This window comes from Leiobunum rupestre, chromosome 6, assembly GCF_980474605.1.
Source record: "Leiobunum rupestre chromosome 6, qqLeiRupe1.1.hap1, whole genome shotgun sequence".
NCBI lineage: Eukaryota > Metazoa > Arthropoda > Arachnida > Opiliones > Sclerosomatidae > Leiobunum > Leiobunum rupestre.
The window spans coordinates 59,110,554-59,128,790 of NC_143389.1; the positions used below are offsets into that span (position 1 = coordinate 59,110,554).

Sequence of the window (18,237 nt, forward strand, 5' to 3'; positions counted from 1 at the left end):
ATTAAATTTTTCCCTCACTTGTCAGCCTTTCATCCAGCAAATTTGTAAAACCATCAAACGAATCGGGTTGTGCAGTACGTCATTTTACTTGAAACAATTTGATGTATGATTTGAGTACTTTGTTATTCGGATATCTTTATTACTTTTAAAGATAATTAAATTTAAAGTTAAATCTAGAAAGATCTCTTATTGTCTTCGAAGTTGTTAGCGGCAGTATCAAGGTGCCGGGTACGGCCCGTGCGTAGAGCGAATTTGACCATGGCACGTTGGTGTCTGAATTCTGCGGAGTTGGCAGGGTTTAGGTGTCTCCTACTGTTTAGTATTGTATATATAACTTTATAATCTCCAAACACATGTACCTAAAGTTTTCGTATTTTTATCCACCGCGCGATCTTACATTTATATCACGCACGTTTTAAAAATGCGAGGATAAAATCGCGTGTATTTTTGGCTAACGTTTTTTAGTTTTTAAAAGAGAGACAAAATGTTTCTCTTTCAAATAAGAAGTGTAGATTTTTGATTCTCCATAAAATTCCGTTATAATTAAAGGTTTACTGTTTTATTGGCAAGGAACGCGTCTATTATTTCGCTATTCACGACATTTTTTGGTCCGTCGAGCCGGATCGTCGCCAACTAGTTTACACCATCGAACTAATCGTCGAATCGGCAAAACATTTCCGTGGGCTATAGTGAAGTACGGACGAGGATTCGCCTTTCAAGCTCTCTAAAACCAACAACGTAAATAACGATTTTTTTGGAGTTTCAACATTATGGATGCTCATGTGAGAAAAAGACAAGCTGTCAAAGGTCAAGTCACAAGAATTGAGAATGCAGTAGGTCAAACAGCGGACCATTTATCTGATGTTGCATTGAAGCTGTACGTGGATAGAGTGGAGAAGTTTTCGAAAGATTTGGACGAATCTCACGAAGGCATAGCTAAAACCATTGATCCAGCAGGTGACTTCGATCCTCACGAAACCGAGTACAACGCCATTGTCGCTCGGGTTGAGCAATTAAATGTCTTGTTGGTCACTGAAGCCAACACAAGAGCAGCCAATGCACCAGTTAGGCCAGGCAGGCCAGTTAGCGAAGTTCGATTACCGAAGTTGGAGCTTCCTACCTTCAGCGGAGGTTTCATCGATTGGTTACCGTTCCACGATCTTTTTACGGCAACCGTACACAACAACGAATCGCTAACGGGAGCTCAGAAGTTTCAATACTTGAAGTCATCATTACGAAACGAAGCAGCACTCCTCATTCAATCTATCCCGGTAACTGACGCTAATTACTTGGAAGCTTGGGATATTTTGGACAATCGTTTTAACAACAAACGAGAAATCATCGACGCACACGTAAGACGTCTTTTCAATCAACCTAACGTCTCACAAGAATCATCGTCAGCCTTGAGAACACTCATTGACACCACAGCCGAATGCATAAGAGCACTCAAGGTTCTACAAGAACCAGTTCAACATTGGGACGCCATCCTACTACACCTTATAAAAGAAAAACTCGATTCAGAATCTCGCCGACAATGGGAACTATCCCTGAAGGGGAACGGAATGCCAAATTTCGATGAACTCGTAACATTCCTGGATCAACGGGCCAGAGCGTTGGCAGCAGCCCCGCCAGCACCTACGAATATCGCAATCACCAAATCCAAGGCTCCAATACATCAGAGGCCGAGTACAAAAGCTCATCATGGTACTCTGAGTGAGTCTTGCAACTTTTGTAACGAAAACCATTCAACGTACCGATGTACAAAATTTCTGAACGCATCTTCAGCCGAGCGCTGGAACATGGTCAAGAATAATTCCATGTGTTTCAACTGCTTACGAACTGACCATCAAAGCAACGAATGCAAATCTGGCCATTGTAGAAAGTGTAAATTCAGACATAATACGCTTTTACATCCAGACGTACAAGAGAAGGAACCGCCAAAAACGAAGGCTATCTCTGGCATCGTTTCATGCCCTTCTCGAGACCTAAACGGAACCTCTCAAGTGATTTTGGCAACGGCAATAGTCCAAGTCAAGGGTTTCGGTGATCAACTATTTCCAGCCCGAGCATTGCTGGACTCAGGATCGCAAGCCAGTTTCATAACGGAACAATTCACGCAGCAACTACAGCTGAAACGAAAACGCTTCAACGCTTCAGTTGACGGAATTGGTGGAACCGGAGTGAACACCTCTCGAGGCAGTATCATATTGAACATCAGCTCAAACCTCAGCAACACATCGGAGGTGACGGTCGAGGCAATCATTCTGAACAAGATCACGGACAAGCTACCGAACAGTCCGTTCGACCCGAGAACCTGCGAGCATTTAAAGGGCTTGAATCTCGCAGACCCGACGTTTCATATCCCCGGACACGTGGATATTCTACTAGGTGCGGACGTGTACCTAAGTCTCTTGCAAGATGGAATTTGCAAGGGCAAAGAAGATCTTCCCGGTGCCTTTAACACTCGTTTCGGATGGGCAATTTCCGGTCCACTACTCATAAAAGGAAGAAGTCCGACGATAAAGGTCCACTATTGCAAATTGGAAGATGAATTGAAGAATCTTTGGGAGCTGGAAGACATCCACCCTCGAAGAATGTTAACACCAACTGAAACCCAATGCGAACAGCATTTCGAAGAATCGCATACGCGTGACTCGACAGGAAGATTCACCGTACGATTGCCAATGAAGAAGAACCCTCCAATTCTAGGGGAATCCAGGCACATGGCCGTTCGTCGGTTCTTACAAACAGAACGACGTTTACAATTCAACGCAGGCCTCTATGATGAGTACCGCAAGTTCATGGGAGAATACCTGGCTCTGGGACACATGGAAATCATTCCAGACGATGTCAAAAACAGAATCACAAATCAACCGTACTACTTACCACATCACGCGGTATTCAAAGAAGATAGTACCACCACAAAAGTCCGAGTCGTGTTCGACGCATCAGCCAAATCTACATCGGGCGTTTCATTAAACGACACGCTTCTGGTAGGACCGAAACTTCAAGATGACCTGGTCAATCTGCTTATTCGATTTCGTCAACATCGTATTGTCATGAAAGCGGATCTTACCAAGATGTTTCGGCAAATTTGGGTACACCCGGATGACAGGGATTACCAGAGAATTGTATGGCGAACTAACCCCAACGAACCTTTGCAAGATTATCGGTTGCTAACAGTCACATATGGAACCACATCAGCGCCATACTTGGCAACGAAAGTCTTAAAGCAACTCAGTCAGTACATTAAGGACGAACTCCCACTGGCGTCTTCAGCTTTGGAAAATGACTTTTACATGGATGATTTGATGTCCGGTGAAGAAACAATGCAAAAGGCCTTGAAACTTCAAGCTGAAATCATTCAAGCTACGTCTCAAGGTGGTTTTGAGATACGTAAATGGGCATCCAATGAAGCGGCATTATTGGATCCATTCCCCGCAAACCTAAAAGAGCTTCAAAAACCACTATCAATCGAGAACGACGAATCAGTGAAGACCCTTGGTCTCTTTTGGACTCCTTCTACTGACCACTTTTCGTTCGTGGTTACTTCTCCTCAATCAAGAAGTTCAATCACCAAGCGAACAATTCTATCGGATACGGCCAGAGTATTTGATCCTCTGGGACTACTCACTCCAGTTACAATTCGAGCCAAACTTCTCCTACAGGAAATGTGGCAGATCAAATTAAATTGGGACGAACCTCTTCCCCAATCACTCGAAAATAAATGGAGGTCATTTCGAACAGATTTACCAAAAATCGAAAACATAACCGTACAACGACACATTTCACAAGCGAACGCTACACAAGCTAGCTTACATGGATTTTGTGACGCTTCGGAGAAGGCCTACGCAGCGACGGTTTATCTGAAGACCTTAAACGCCCAAGGAAGCGTCAAGGTGCAAATAATCGCTGCAAAAACAAAGGTCGCTCCGTTAAAACAAATCACCCTGCCAAGGTTGGAACTTTGTGGAGCATCACTTCTCGCCTCTCTGATGCAACTTGTCAGAGAGTCTCTGAAAATGGAAATTACTGACGTTCATTGTTGGTGGGACTCAACAATCGTCCTAGCATGGTTGAAGTCTGCACCTCAACGTTGGAAAACATTCGTGGCTAATCGGGTTTCCGAAATACACGAAAAGCTACCGAAGGCTCAATGGCATCACATTGCCGGAGACAAAAACCCAGCTGACTGTGCCTCACGAGGAATCTCCGCTAACGAGCTTGCTCAAAATGAGTTGTGGTGGCATGGACCTGACGACTTGGATTCTCTTCTAACAACAAGAGAACAGAACGATAACCAACAAGAGCCAATGAACTGCTTGTCAGAAGAAAGACGAGTAGTCGCGTTGGTGACGCATTGTCAAATGGAATCAACCTTACTAACAAAATATTCGTCGCTAAGCAAACTCCTTCACGTCACCGCTTACATACTGCGGTTCATTTTCAATTGTTTCCACGTGAAAGAAGAACGAATTTCTGGTGCTCTATCAAGAGAAGAAAACGAAAAGGCCTTATTTCATTGGATTAGAGTCGTTCAAAACAACAGTTTTGGCGAAGAGATAAGCCGCCTCAAACAAAACAAGAAACTACCAACGAAAAGCAAAATTCTATCGTTACAACCATACCTCAACGAGAAAGGAATTCTACGTGTTGGTGGCCGACTGCGTCACTCCAACCTATCGTATGAACAAATGCACCCAGCAATGCTACCAAGACACAGCAAATTGACCGACCTCCTAATTCAACACGAGCACGAGAAACATTTTCACGGAGGTGCTCAGTTGCTAGCAACTACCTTGCAAAAGCGTTTTTGGATCGTTGGACTTCGCGATGCCATACGTTTCCACATTCGAAGATGTATTCCGTGCGTTCGTCAACAGGCCATCACGGCGAAACAACTAATGGGTGATCTACCCCAGGCCAGGGTAAATCCAGCACGAGCCTTTTTGAAGTGCGGCGTTGACTACGCAGGCCCATTCACCCTTAAACTCATGAAAGGACGAAGCCATCTCCGGTTTAAGGGCTACATTGCGGTTTTCGTCTGCTTTACCACGCGAGCGATTCATTTGGAATTGGTCAGCGACATGACCACCGACGCATTTCTCGCAGCCTTAAAACGCTTTGTCGCTCGACGAGGGAAATGCTCGGATATCTACAGCGACTGCGGAACAAATTTCGTTGGAGCGGACCGAGAGATGAAAGCATTCATTAAATTCATCGTCTCCGCGAACAACAACGAACAAGTGTCAAGATGGCTCGCTGACGAAGGTACGAGCTGGCACTTCAACCCGCCTACCGCTCCCCATTTTGGAGGTCTTTGGGAAGCAGGAGTGAAGTCAGTGAAGTATCACTTGAAACGAGTTCTTGGCACTACAATTCTTAACTTTGAAGAAATGCAAACGCTTCTATGCCAAATAGAAGCTTGCCTAAATTCGCGTCCATTGACGGCGTTAAGCTCGGACCCATCCGACTTCGCCGCTTTAACACCCGGACATTTCTTAATCGGAGATGCGCTTACCGCCATCCCAGAACCCGACTTGACTTCAGAAAAGGTCAATCGTCTTTCGCGTTGGCAGTTGGGCCAACAAATCCTACAACACTTCTGGAAACGCTGGAGAAGTGAATATTTGTCGCGCCTTCAACAAAGACCGAAATGGACAACACCTAAGCCAAATCTACGCGTCGATGAACTAGTGCTGCTTAAGGATGAAGACCTTCCTCCTACCAAGTGGAGAATGGGAAGAATAACGCAACTTCATCCCGGAGAAGACAACCACGTTCGAGTAGTTTCAGTCAGAACAGCTGACAAAATATTAAAAAGGCCCGTCGTAAAATTATGTCAATTGCCCCTAGACTAAATCTTTTCTTAAACATTTTTGTAAATTGAAATCAATTATTTCAAGGCGGGCGGAATGTTTAGTATTGTATATATAACTTTATAATCTCCAAACACATGTACCTAAAGTTTTCGTATTTTTATCCACCGCGCGATCTTACATTTATATCACGCACGTTTTAAAAATGCGAGGATAAAATCGCGTGTATTTTTGGCTAACGTTTTTTAGTTTTTAAAAGAGAGACAAAATGTTTCTCTTTCAAATAAGAAGTGTAGATTTTTGATTCTAAATAAAATTCCGTTATAATTAAAGGTTTACTGTTTTATTGGCAAGGAACGCGTCTATTATTTCGCTATTCACGACACCTACTGCGGCGGTAGCGGCGTTGAGTTTTGCGTATGGGTCGTTTCATTGCAGGAGTGACCCAAGGGAGGTTAAATCTGGTGGTGATAGTCCGCACCGGCGTGTGTCTGAGGACCGAGGCCGAGAGAGCAGATTTCAGTATTTCCCAGTTGGCGGATAGAGTGTTTCCGTCGTGACCCAGTAATTGCATGTCGAGGGCTATTGTATCAGTATCCTCTTTCCCGATGACAAGACAAGTGTGGGGGCAATTCGTCGCTGAGGGGCGAGGTTCGCTATAGCAATTTGCAAAAAGTCATGGTCACCAAGCCCAGGACGGTGAACCCCGTCTCTGACCACCCTCACGGGAGAAGAGAGCGCCAGGTCAAGGATACTACTACACGTTAAAGTAGTACGAGTCGGGCTAAGCACGTGCTGCGTGTAATTGCAGGAAAGGACCGTATTGAGAAATTCAGAGTCCAGAGTGATGGGAGTTTGTAGCAGAAGCCAGTCAATTGATCGGAAGTTGAAGTCGCCCACTATTAAGATGTCAGACTTGCCCTTAGAGAGCTGTTCCAGTGACGCGTTCACACGAGTAGAGTACGACCGCACTGACGAGGGGGGGGGGTATACACAAACAATCCTTAGACTGGAGGAGAAAATCACTAGGTGCACCACGACAGCTTCGACCGAGACGTCAGTGGTGACAAGGTAGGATTTTAGGTGACGTGGTAGACGAAAAGCATACTCAAAAACCTTTCATGGAATTGGTATGGTGGAAATCGGACATTTCGTCACTGAAATAATTGGTCATGAAAAACAAACAAAATTGAAACTTTCCGTCTACCATGTAGCGTTTAAAAACTAACACTTCTAAAACCGTTAAAAATTTCTCGATTTTTCAGAAATTTACAAATAACAACGATCTCCCCCGAGAGAGTACGTACTGAAAATTTCACATTTCTAGAAAGTATAGTTTTTGAGGAAAGTGCCTGGACCGATCAAATGCAGACACCCTGTATATATTTAAACCATTTGATCTTTCGGTATCTATCTGATATATAATGAACTTCAAATTAAAACAAATTAATGTTTTCGGGGATTTTAAATATTTCTATAATTTCAATATTTAGTTTCACATCGAATATATTGTAACGTCCCCCAAAGAAACACAGCCCGACCATTCAAATCCTCAAACAGAGAGAGGATTGTGCGACACTCCTCTCTCTGAGGTCCGCGCTCCGAATATAAGTAGAGGGGCTGCAGCCGAGAGTGGTCAGACGCACTCCAGTCTCAGACCTAGTCGAGTCACTCACGGAGCCGCTCTAAGTCAACGACCAGAACATAGACTAAATATGCATATTTAGTCTATGGTCCTATGGACCAGAACTACTTGACTGCTCTACGCAGCCGCCCACCGATCAAGACGTACAGCCGCCCGCCGACCCAGACGTACAGCCGCCCGCCGACCCAGACGTACAGCCGCCCGCCGACCCAGACGTACAGCCGCCCGCCGACCCAGACGTACAGCCGCCCGCCGACTCAGACGTACAGCCGACCACCGATCCAGACGTACAGCTGCCAGCCGATCAACCCGTTCGACCTGCCCGCTACAGTCTTCGGCCCCGAACCGTGCGCCCAAATTATCGCGACATTTAACCTGTAAATAGATTTGAATAAAAACCTTTGGCTTTGGAACCAAACGACTTGTTTCACTGGTGGAGGCGCCGGTTCGAACCCGAGCTACGATGTCCCTCACGCTGCACCCGTTCACGGGCGATCCTACCGACGATATCAACACATGGCTCGATGGAGCTGCGAAAAATAATTTATAATATTGACGACACCGGGATTCGAACCGAGATTTCTAACCGCGTAGTCTCCAAAACCGAGGCCTTATTCAAGTCCTCGAATTTTTGTTTGAACTTTTAGCCTTGAACACAGAACACTTTTATAGTTTGTATAGTTGGTCCAGAGATCTCGCTCTTGTCCGAAAGTTTCGTCACGTTTTTTTGTTTCAATATTTTGGCGGGAAGTTTGAATTAAACACGGGTCTCCTGCGGGTGGGCGGGTTGGTCTCATTTGATAGAACTCTTTTTTCCGCCCCCCTAAAGGGACAGTGATCGAATAAAACAGGTTGGTCTCATTCGATTGAACTCTTTGACGCGCACAATAGAACTCTTTGACGCTCAAGCAGTGCCGTTAATTTCCACCCCCTCCGACCAACCCCCTTAAAGGGAGAGTCACCGAATGGTACGATATCGTTACGATATTATCGTACGCCACGAAAATTGTAATACGCCCTATAAACCCGGATGTTTCCTCCAAAACGAAACTAAAAGTGGGCAAAAAACCTCTGACCCCCCGCAAACACGTGGAGCCAACGAAAGGCGACCTTTCTGACGCGTGAATCTCGTCATCATAGCTTCCACAGGTTGGACACCTTCTTTCCTCCAAGGGTCAAGTCTCATTTTTCGCGCCGAACGATACCCTTCCGCATCTGTATTCCAAAAATTACTACACCTATATTACTTCTGTACCTCTAAACTGTGTGCAAGTTTCAGCTCTGTCAGGTAAACAGGGGGCGCAATGTTTCAGCTCTGTCAGGTAAACAGAGGGTGCAATAGCCCCCCTTTTTCTATTTTGATTTACTTTTAAATTCTGTTTCACTTTTCTTATTACTAACATTACAAAAATTAAAACAATTGTTTTGTCGTTTCTTCAAAGTTTTATTATTTATTTAAAAAATTTATAATTCCCAACATAAATTTCATTTTACTATCGTCATTCCGTTCACGACGACCGGAGTCGTCCGGGACGCCTTTGACGGCGACGTTGGCGATGTGAGTCGTCCGGCCTTTGACGGCGAGGCCCATGTTCATCTTGACATCCATTTCGAGGTCGTTAGGATGACAATTTATATATCAAACGATAAGAAATCACGTAGCCTCAACAGCTTTTGTATTAGTTTGCCTACCTGTGTCTACTAAGGGTGTATGGGTATATAGACCTTTTCTTAAGGGGACCTTATGATAGGCTTATGGTAGCAGATCCGAGCACGCAAATGGAACATAAAATTTTGATCAGAGCGATCTAGAGCAGTCAAATGGAAAACGCTATTAGCTACGCCACTGGGCTCAGAGTAAATCGGATTTTGTCGTCTGTTAGCCAGAATTTATCTGCTAAAATGTCCACAAGCACTGGGCAGTCATTTTGGAAAAAGTTTTTTACTCCGACCCAAACTATTCGCAAAATAACGTCATAGCGTTACACTTCTTACCCTACTCCGAAATCCCAGAACAAGCGAAAAAAACCACCTTCAATGGCCTGCTTCATATTTTCAGTCAATGACACTTCGCTACGGTAGGACCACGTGGTATTGATTGAAAATCTTCTGCGGCGTAGAAAGCCTTTTACGAACAAGTATTTTGAAGTCCGCTAACTCCGCTTGGTAATTTGCTGAACCTCTCACAATGGATTGTAAAAGGAATGTAGGATTTATTGGAGCTGGAAATATGGCCACGGCACTGGCAATCGGAGTGGCCAAATCAGGTCCTATTTAAATTTTTAATTTTAACATTTTTAAGTTTTAACTTAAGTAAGTTAAAGTAACCGGCAAGTCCGAGGCTTAAATTAAAATGATTCACATATTCATTGAATAAATATAAAAAAATCGCCATTCTAACACTTGTTGATAATTTAAAATCCTTTTTCGTCTATTAAATTAATTCTGAGAAAGAAAAATGCTGACAAAACGTATCACTTATAGAAAAACTGTACTAAACAAACTTATTAAACAAAAATGAATATTTCTAGGAATTTACAAAGCAGAAAACATATGGCTGAGTGCGCCATCTGATAGAAATTTGAAAAAGCTTGAGGTACCCTAACTTTGAATATCAACTTCGCTTGACAATAGCCCTGCTAGAAAATTTTTAGGGGAACGTGTAGAGTAGCTTTATCGTGCACAAGCAGCAAAATCGTTTCTTTAACCGTTTAGTCTTGGAAGCTTCTCTACTCCAAGGTTTAGTGTCTTTTTCCTCTCCCCAATCAAATATGAAAGGGCGAAATTACTACTTCAATAGAGGGCGCTGTGCCAAGTGAAGTTGATAGATTTTATAATAATTTGGCCCAAATTTAAATAAAAATATTTTGCAGGAGCATGGTTTCACAACTACCCATTCGAATAATGATTTATGTGACAAATGCGATGTTGTATTTCTTTGCGTTAAACCTCATTTGATTGAAGCAGTTTTGAAAAAACTTCAGTCAGAAGCTACACCACAAAATTTACTCGGAGGAACTCATCTATTTATCTCAGTTATTGCTGGTGTCACATTATCAACTCTTCAACCTGTAAATGGTTTTAACCAAAATTAAATTAAAAAATAATATGAACAATTATTTTGTTTCAATAGCTATTACCAGGATGTCGTCTCATTCGGACAATGCCAAATACTCCATGCATGGTATAATAAGTCATATCAAAAATGAAAAAAAAAATTAATGTGGTAAAATTTAAATGAAATAGATTGGTTCAGGAGTAATCCTTTACACAAGGGGACGCAATGCAACGTTTTCCGATTGCGATTTGCTTTGCAAATTAATGAGGGCCAGTGCATTGTGCGAAGAAGTTCCGGAAAGCCTTATGAATACAGCGGGTGCATTGAGCGGTTGTGGACCGGCTTTTGTAATTACAATTTTTAGGGGAATTATTATAATTATACTAGATAAATGAAATATTTTTTCCTAAGGTTTTTACCGTAATACAAGGATTGGCAGATGGTGCAGTTAAATTGGGCACTCCAAGGGATCTAGCCATCAAATTAGCAGCCCAGACTTTGATTGTAAGAACTGACTGTTTATATATTATCAGAAGTAAATGAACCGAAGTTATTGAAATAGAGCTCAGAAACGGAGGGCATTTTCCTTATGAAAATGATGATAAAATCATGTCAAATAAAAGCTAATTTCCATCCCCATCCTTTGACGCGATAAATTGCACTTGGAAATTGTGGGTATAGCTATTTCTATGAATAAAAAATGGTTTCATAAAAACTAAAACGTTTCTTTTTGCCAAGGAGCGGGCAAAATTTAAAATTCGAGGTCAAAGTGTAACTTCATAAGGAAAACGCCTCCATAACTGATAACTTCGGTTCATTTACTTTTGATATTACTATCAGAAATTTATAATATATCTCGTATTAGAGAAGTATCCATATATGACCTTGAGGCAGTTTAAAATGGTTGTGTATTTTGTACTAAACCCTTTAAAAGGTGTTTCTATAAAATACGGGAGGTCAAGTGTAAATGGTTTTTTTTCTGCGTCACTAACTACAGTTTTTGAAGATAGAGAGCGCTTGCTGGAGTTGATAAAGATTTTGAAATTTGAAGTCCTCGTTTGGGTGTGTTATAATCAAAGTAATAATAAAATCAGGGTAATCATGATTTAATCGGATTTAAACATTCAAATCATGATTAAATCAGATTTAATCATTTGAGGGGTGTGACCCGGCCCTGGAGTTCATAAGTGAAACGCGCTTGCCAATTAAGTACTAAAAAGCTTAAGCTCGTGACGCAGATAAAAACATTTTATACAATTAATATTTTGGTTTATTTTATGGAAATGCCTTTTAGATAGTTTTATTTTTTATGGGAGCCTACCAAAAGCACCCATGGTACACTCTCCCCCCTTTAAATTTAATGCTGTCTACGCCATTGTGCAGAAGCTAATAATATATAGCTAACGTTACTTCATTAAATGATGAAAATTTTCAGTGTAGATTTTCTTCCCATGGCTATTTTTAAAATCAGTGGGAGTATGTTAATGTTTCAAGCAACTAACATTAGCAAGATAGATGGATTCTTCTCTCTTAAAATATCTATATACTTCAATTATTAAACTTCTATCATATAAGGGTGCTTCTAAAATGGTCTTGGACACTGGAAAGAATCCAATTGAATTAAGAGACCAAGTTTGCTCTCCTGGAGGGTCAACTATTGAAGGAGTTCAAGTTTTAGAAAATGGGGGTGTTAAGGGTGTGTTAATGAACGCGGTTGAAGCATCTGCCAAAAAAAATCTTCTTTTGGGTCAAAATTGAAAGAATCTCTCCCCCATCTATTGTTCCTATATTTTTGTACTCAAATAGGCATTTATTCATGTTTAGTATCAAAAATGAGTATACGTATTTTGATTGAAATATAATAAAATATAAACCCTGTTAATTCATAACTGGAGCTTTCTTCCATAATAGTAATTTAGAATTTTGTCGTGAAACATGAAACTTTTATTACAAAAGTACATCTCTGGTCTTCGAAGATGATTATAATTTTTTGTCCTCATAAATACACAGAACGCTTCTTAAACAATTTATAAAACACAGGTGAACGTAAGAAAGAGTAATGGGGGGATGTGTTTTGAATATAATGTTCCAAGAAATTCATAGTTTAAATCGCAGATTAACATTTTTAAGCTGAATTAAAAAACCGAGGTTTCCAAATAATCTCTAGCTTTCAATTTAACAAAAGGCTAATCAACGACTCTGTAACTTATTGCTATGTAAGAAATATTCTCAGTTAATTTTTTTGTGAAAAAGAATATTTCCAACATCGCAGAAAAACCTTTTCTCTGAAGTTATAACATTATACTTTTTTTTTAATATAATTTTAAAAACATTTTTTTGGGAAAAAGGGCATATTTACAAAGGTAACAATGCTTTATATTTACACGTGGGAGAAAAACCAGCGTCTTTCCTGAACAATTAATAGCCTTTTCCCCCGTTTAATTAAATTTTAATGGTATACACATGCACCCTTTTTTTAATATTTTTAATTATTTTAGAATTTTATGTTAAATTAAAGTCTTTCAAATTAGGTCCTAAGGACGACCCCTTCAATTTCCCTAACGCAGAATTTTGTCCTTCCATAACAGCTCAACGAGGAACCTTTTTCTATGCCAAACTACATTATTTACAATTTGCAGAGTTCTTTCTACCTAGACTTATAGCCTCAAACAAGTTTCAAAAACTGCGAAAAGTATAAACCCAATTTTTTTATTTGATTATATCAGTGCGAAATAAATTGTGGGAAAAACTAGCTTTGACTAGGCCGCATTTAATAAAGAATAAAACTTACGATATCTTAAATATATATAAAAATATGTGAGCATTGCACATATATTCTTTAAAAAAAATATAGAGACAAGCAAAAGAAAGTTACTGAACTGAAAGTGTAAGCTTTAACTCAAACTTCAACCAATAAAAATGCCAATTTTTAAGAGAAACGTTTTTAGGGGCCCTTGTTTTAAAATATACTTAAAAAAGACTAACTATCTTCCTGGTTTTCCTCCCATTATTGAAAAGTGGCGATTTTTTGCTTAGCTACATTTTCAAATGTTTTAATAGGCAGTGCTGTATTTAGCCCCTTTGGTGATAACCAGAGGTCCATAAGGTTCGTCTTGTTGCAGTTCTACAGCTTGTTGTTTCTTGAGAACCAGGAAAGTATAAAATTTTTGGGCCACCTAAAAGGAACGCAAACAAAAACTTAAAAAATTAGCATATTTCATGAAGTGGTGAGAATTTTAACATTCTTACCTGTTTTCTGTTGTTTCCTCTTACAAGATCGTGGAAATTCACTTCGGAATCCTCATCTAGCCTATGCTGAATCATATTTAACATATGTGTTGTTCTCTTGTTAATTATTCTCTCTTCAAATTGCTCATACGTTTCATCCGCCGCTTGTTCATCAGGCTAAGCCAAAATATCATTAAATTTTATAAATACTTTATATTTGAACACTCAAATATCCAAAAACCTACCAATCCAACGCTAGCGGGTGCACCATAATCATCATCATCATCATAATTGAAGTTATTTTGTTGATTTTCAATGTGATTCGTCCTATTTTCCTCATATTCTAATTGATGATTGCTAATATTAACATTTTCCAACTGTTGGTCAAAAAGTTTGTCCCGTGGGTCAACGGATGGAGGATTGTAGGCCGAGAATGATGGTGGAGGTTCTTGGATAGTTTCATCATCATCCATAACTTTAGATTGTTCCTCATGAGCCACGGAAAGGTGATTCGGTGTCCCTTGTAGCCTTTGCTCAACTTCTTCGTGAATAAGTGACTCTTCAATAGGAGCTTGGGGGGTTTCCAGGTGAGTTTCTTCCACAATCGGTGGTTGTGGTCCATGATTCATGGTGCCATCAGGTATCGTCATATTGGTTCCATCTAATAAAGTTCGTGCACCAGTCATATCTGTTGCTTCGAGCAGAGTACTTCTGGCATCAGTCATATCTTGACCAGGCCTAGCTACCGTTATATCTATAGATGGTCTACCAATAGTGATATCTAATGAAGATGTATCACTTATTGGTGGTATACTATGAAGAGTCGTATCTTGTACTGGAGGATACTAAAAAATACTTGACATTTCAATAAAAGCTCCAGCTATCATCTTTTTTTTTAACAAAATTACCATAAATGAATTTGGAAGTGGGGTTTCAGGTCCTATGGGCAATTGATGTTCCATGAGATTGTGGGGAGTCGGTTGTTGATGGCTTATGTTCATGAGTGATGGATCGGGAGTCGTAATACGGTTTTTGCTCAAGTTAATGCGGATAGGCGGTACCAACGGAACACTCGTATTCATATCATGACGAGCAATTTCTGGTTGAAGGGGTGGTAATTGTATGGGAGGAGGCAAAACCAAGCCTGATGGCCCAGAAATATTCAGTGATAAGTCATTTTGCATGTGATGAGAATTCATCATTTGATGTGGCATAGGACTCATTGGGTCTTCTTCAATAACTGGCATTGTCTTCCTTCTCTTTGGTGGTGGTTGAATGGCTAAAATGACAAGCAAATTAGGTCCAAACTGTCGCAAAATGAATAATTTCTAAGTAAAGAATTACGTTGTTGAATTTCTTCCTCCAACATCTGTTCCGTATCTTCATCCATGGCAATAACTGGTTGCTGTGGCTGTTCTTCAATTTCGTGACTAACTGGTCTGGTTATCAAATGCCGTTGATACAGCTAATAACAGAAAAATAATGTGTATAAATAAATAGGTCTTAAAATAGAAGTAATTTTTTTTATGTTACTTTGGAGAGGGTCTTGGATAAAAGTGGACGACCAGGAAGGGCAAAGAGTTTTTCAACGCCTCCCGTTTCTTTCCAATGCATTAATCGCTTAGTTGGTGGGGCCAAATCAAGAGTGGTAACAATGTCAGTTGTATCGGAGAGTTGGGACTTCATTTCTTCTCCGGAAATATTCTTAACTTCATCAACAATCAACTTCCTTTTTCTCTTGGTTTTGGTTCTTTCAACACCAACTGCTTGAAAGGGATTACCATTAACTGAGAATAACGATGATAAGTAAATTTCAACTAACCTCCAAGTGGTAAAGCTGACGAGTCTACAGGGACCAGCGCAAAACTTTCCTCTTCATTGTGGATCAAAGTGGTTTGGTCAATCGTAGACTGGGCAGGTTTGTTAAACTCTTGTTGCGTGGGCAGTGTTGGAAAAGGTGGAGGAGGCATTTCAGGAGGTGGCATGCTCATTCCCAATTGATCTGCTAAATTCATCGGTGGTGGTAGAAGATTACGTTCAACTTCTGGTCCAGGAAGAGGTTCCATAGGTGGCACTTCAGGTATATGAGGTTCCACTGGAGGAGGAATTGGATCAGATTCAGCCATAGGTGGAGATCCCGGACTGGATGGTGGAGAGGGGCATCCCATTGAAGCTGGGCCCATATCATACATGTCATCATCATCACTATCATCACGGTTCTCCATGTTGTTCAAAGGAGCTGGTTCGGCTAAGCTTGAAGGTTCTGTAGTTGTGTCTAAGGGAACACTGACGTGTACCATGGGTGCATCATTGAACAAATCACCAGGCTCAAATAAACCCGCCCCACTTGAAGCTAATATTTGAAAAGGAATTATTATAAACTAAACCAAAATAAAAATATAAATGTTTTGAACTAACCCATCAGTCCATTGTTGTCATCAGATTGATCAAACTCGTGTTCTTTCAATTGTATCGTGGCATCATCATCTTTGTGACTCGTTGAAGGCTCATCCAAATCAATTCTGGAAGATTGGGAATTTTGATTTTCCTCTTCTTGACTGTTTTTCTCTTCTCCCAATAATAGTGAGGCATGATCAAAACCCTCATCGATATTCGTAGCATCTCTTGCCATTTCAGGATCATCGAAACTCATATCACCTAAAAATATTTTAATAAAAATACCAGTCTATCTAAAATTAAATTATACATGCTAATTACCAAAATTATCATCGGCTATGAGATTTAACGTTCCGTAATCTTCTTTGAGTGTGATATCTTCAGCGCGACTTTGATTTAAAGTCAGTGGGGCATCCACATCCATTTCCGGCATTGCGGAATCAAAATCATGGAAAACCTCAGGTAACGTAATAGTCGCAACTGCCGCTTCTCTATTAGCTTCAGGCAAGTCAACAACTCCTGGCCTAAACGCAATTTTAATTTTGATGAAAGCTTCATTACAGTCTGCTAAGAGATATTTGGCTTTGCGACTGTAAATTCTGACAATGCCCAGGAGCAAATGTCCAGATGTTCTTAGAGCCATTTTTACCTGAAAAAAAATCAATCATTAAGATTTAATGTAAAAATTTTACTTTTTAAAAAACTTACTTTTGGTTGAAGAATTCCCTCCACACTGCTTTCAATGTTTGTCTCAAATACATGTGCTTTGGTTAATTTCTTATCCCAGTGGGCAGCTAACCAAATTCGAGCCAACGGCCCCTTTTTAGCAAGTACAAAATGCGCGTAAAACATCTTGAAATATGAATTTCCAGTGTTTCAATGAGAATCTGAAACTGGAGACAAATTGTTGTACAAATTTGTATTAATTTATTTATAATATTTATTTGTAACTCAATGTAGTTAAAATAAACGAAAACGAACAGTTTAAAAAAGGAGAAATAACTGTCATCTCTGCATAAAAGTATTCCCGTTTCCCGCCTATGATCCTGATCTGAAATCAGAGTATTTCCCGCTTTTTTTTTCTTTGACACTAGACACACTACCGTTACTACCCCGCAGCATTCCCTTCATTCAAAATGAAAGCCTTCAAAACTCAATATTGAAATATGCAAAGCTAAAATCATCTACAAACACTGTCTTTAAAGAAACTGAAACCATTTCTCGTAAGCGTTTTCATATTTTCGTAAAAAAACTAATATAGCCTAACTGATAGTGTTGTCGTAAAAAGCTAGATGTCATGAGTGGCTCGGCAAAAGTCGTTATTTACCAAAACAGCCCGATACCAAACGATATTTTATAAATTTTTATAAATTGTAAAGAACCGCTTACCAACAAAAAATGTGTCAGTCCCGTCTACGGAAACTCTCCTTTCGGATTTCGTCAAAATTGCCGACAAATAATCATAATAACTAGCGATTTAAACACTAAATTCATTACGAGAGTTACGAATAAACTTTCCACTCCCAAAATGGCGGCGAATTTATTTCCCTTACGATTTTCGCGCCAAATTCTCTATTCAAACCCGCCCTTTCACGCCGCTTTACATTCGCACAGTAAAATAGTTCGTCGCCAAAATTGTACTTACTCCGTTAAATGCGCATTTTGGCAACTCGGAAGATAATAATTACTTAAACGGACCTATTTATTTAGTCATTTTGCAAAAATTGCCATTCTGAATCAAAACATTATTTAATTAGATCACGTGAACGTATTAGTTTCATTCAATTCCGTCAGAGACCGCTAGTCATCCGGGAGGCCGAAAATGCGACTCTTTCGCAGACGTGTTTTAGGCTACAGTTGACCAAATGACGTCAATGGGCGGGTTTATCCTCTGAAAAACGGGGGATACTATTGGGGGACGAAAATCATTCAACAAGGAAGGGAAACGAACCCCGTAGGCCAAGGTCTGTTGGAAATTCGACGGCTTGAATCAATACTTATTCTTTTCCCCATTTTTTCAACTTACAAGCAAGGAAACAGCCAAAATTATTATTATCCGTATAATTTATTAGGAAAATACAAAAACATTA

The 18,237-nt window shown here is 40.3% G+C and overlaps 3 protein-coding genes across 5 annotated transcripts; 2 read left to right on the forward strand and 1 right to left on the reverse strand.

Annotated features, from left to right (window-relative positions):
* The first annotated feature begins 770 nt into the window (after positions 1-770).
* Positions 771-5,861, forward strand: LOC149942846 (uncharacterized). The gene is made up of 3 exons (XM_090179526.1): positions 771-1,175; positions 1,227-5,271; positions 5,395-5,861. Exons 1-3 carry the CDS (start codon positions 771-773, stop codon positions 5,859-5,861), a joined length of 4,917 nt encoding a protein of 1,638 aa, XP_090035652.1.
* A 3,693-nt stretch (positions 5,862-9,554) lies between these two features.
* On the forward strand, positions 9,555-12,398 carry LOC149942847 (pyrroline-5-carboxylate reductase 3-like). Its single transcript, XM_090177693.1, has 7 exons — positions 9,555-9,731; positions 9,996-10,060; positions 10,338-10,535; positions 10,598-10,648; positions 10,711-10,869; positions 10,934-11,026; positions 12,098-12,398. The coding sequence occupies exons 1-7, from the start codon at positions 9,653-9,655 to the stop codon at positions 12,278-12,280; spliced, it is 828 nt and encodes a 275-aa protein (XP_090033819.1). The 5' UTR covers positions 9,555-9,652; the 3' UTR covers positions 12,281-12,398.
* Positions 12,399-12,453: 55 nt separating this feature from the next.
* On the reverse strand, positions 12,454-17,955 carry vtd (RAD21 cohesin complex component verthandi). Of its 3 annotated transcripts, none has more exons than XM_090177261.1 (11): positions 17,537-17,955; positions 16,856-17,040; positions 16,469-16,796; positions 16,169-16,408; positions 15,573-16,103; positions 15,284-15,516; positions 15,095-15,215; positions 14,659-15,029; positions 13,996-14,595; positions 13,772-13,927; positions 12,454-13,698 (listed from the first exon to the last, which is right to left on the reverse strand). In XM_090177261.1, the coding sequence occupies exons 2-11, from the start codon at positions 16,997-16,999 to the stop codon at positions 13,576-13,578; spliced, it is 2,847 nt and encodes a 948-aa protein (XP_090033387.1). In that variant the 5' UTR covers positions 17,000-17,040; positions 17,537-17,955; the 3' UTR covers positions 12,454-13,575. The 3 variants fall into 3 exon arrangements, with proteins under 3 accessions (XP_090033387.1, XP_090033389.1, XP_090033388.1); XM_090177263.1 differs by having other exon boundaries at positions 15,284-15,513; positions 17,537-17,954; XM_090177262.1 differs by having other exon boundaries at positions 17,793-17,953.
* Positions 17,956-18,237: the final 282 nt, after the last annotated feature.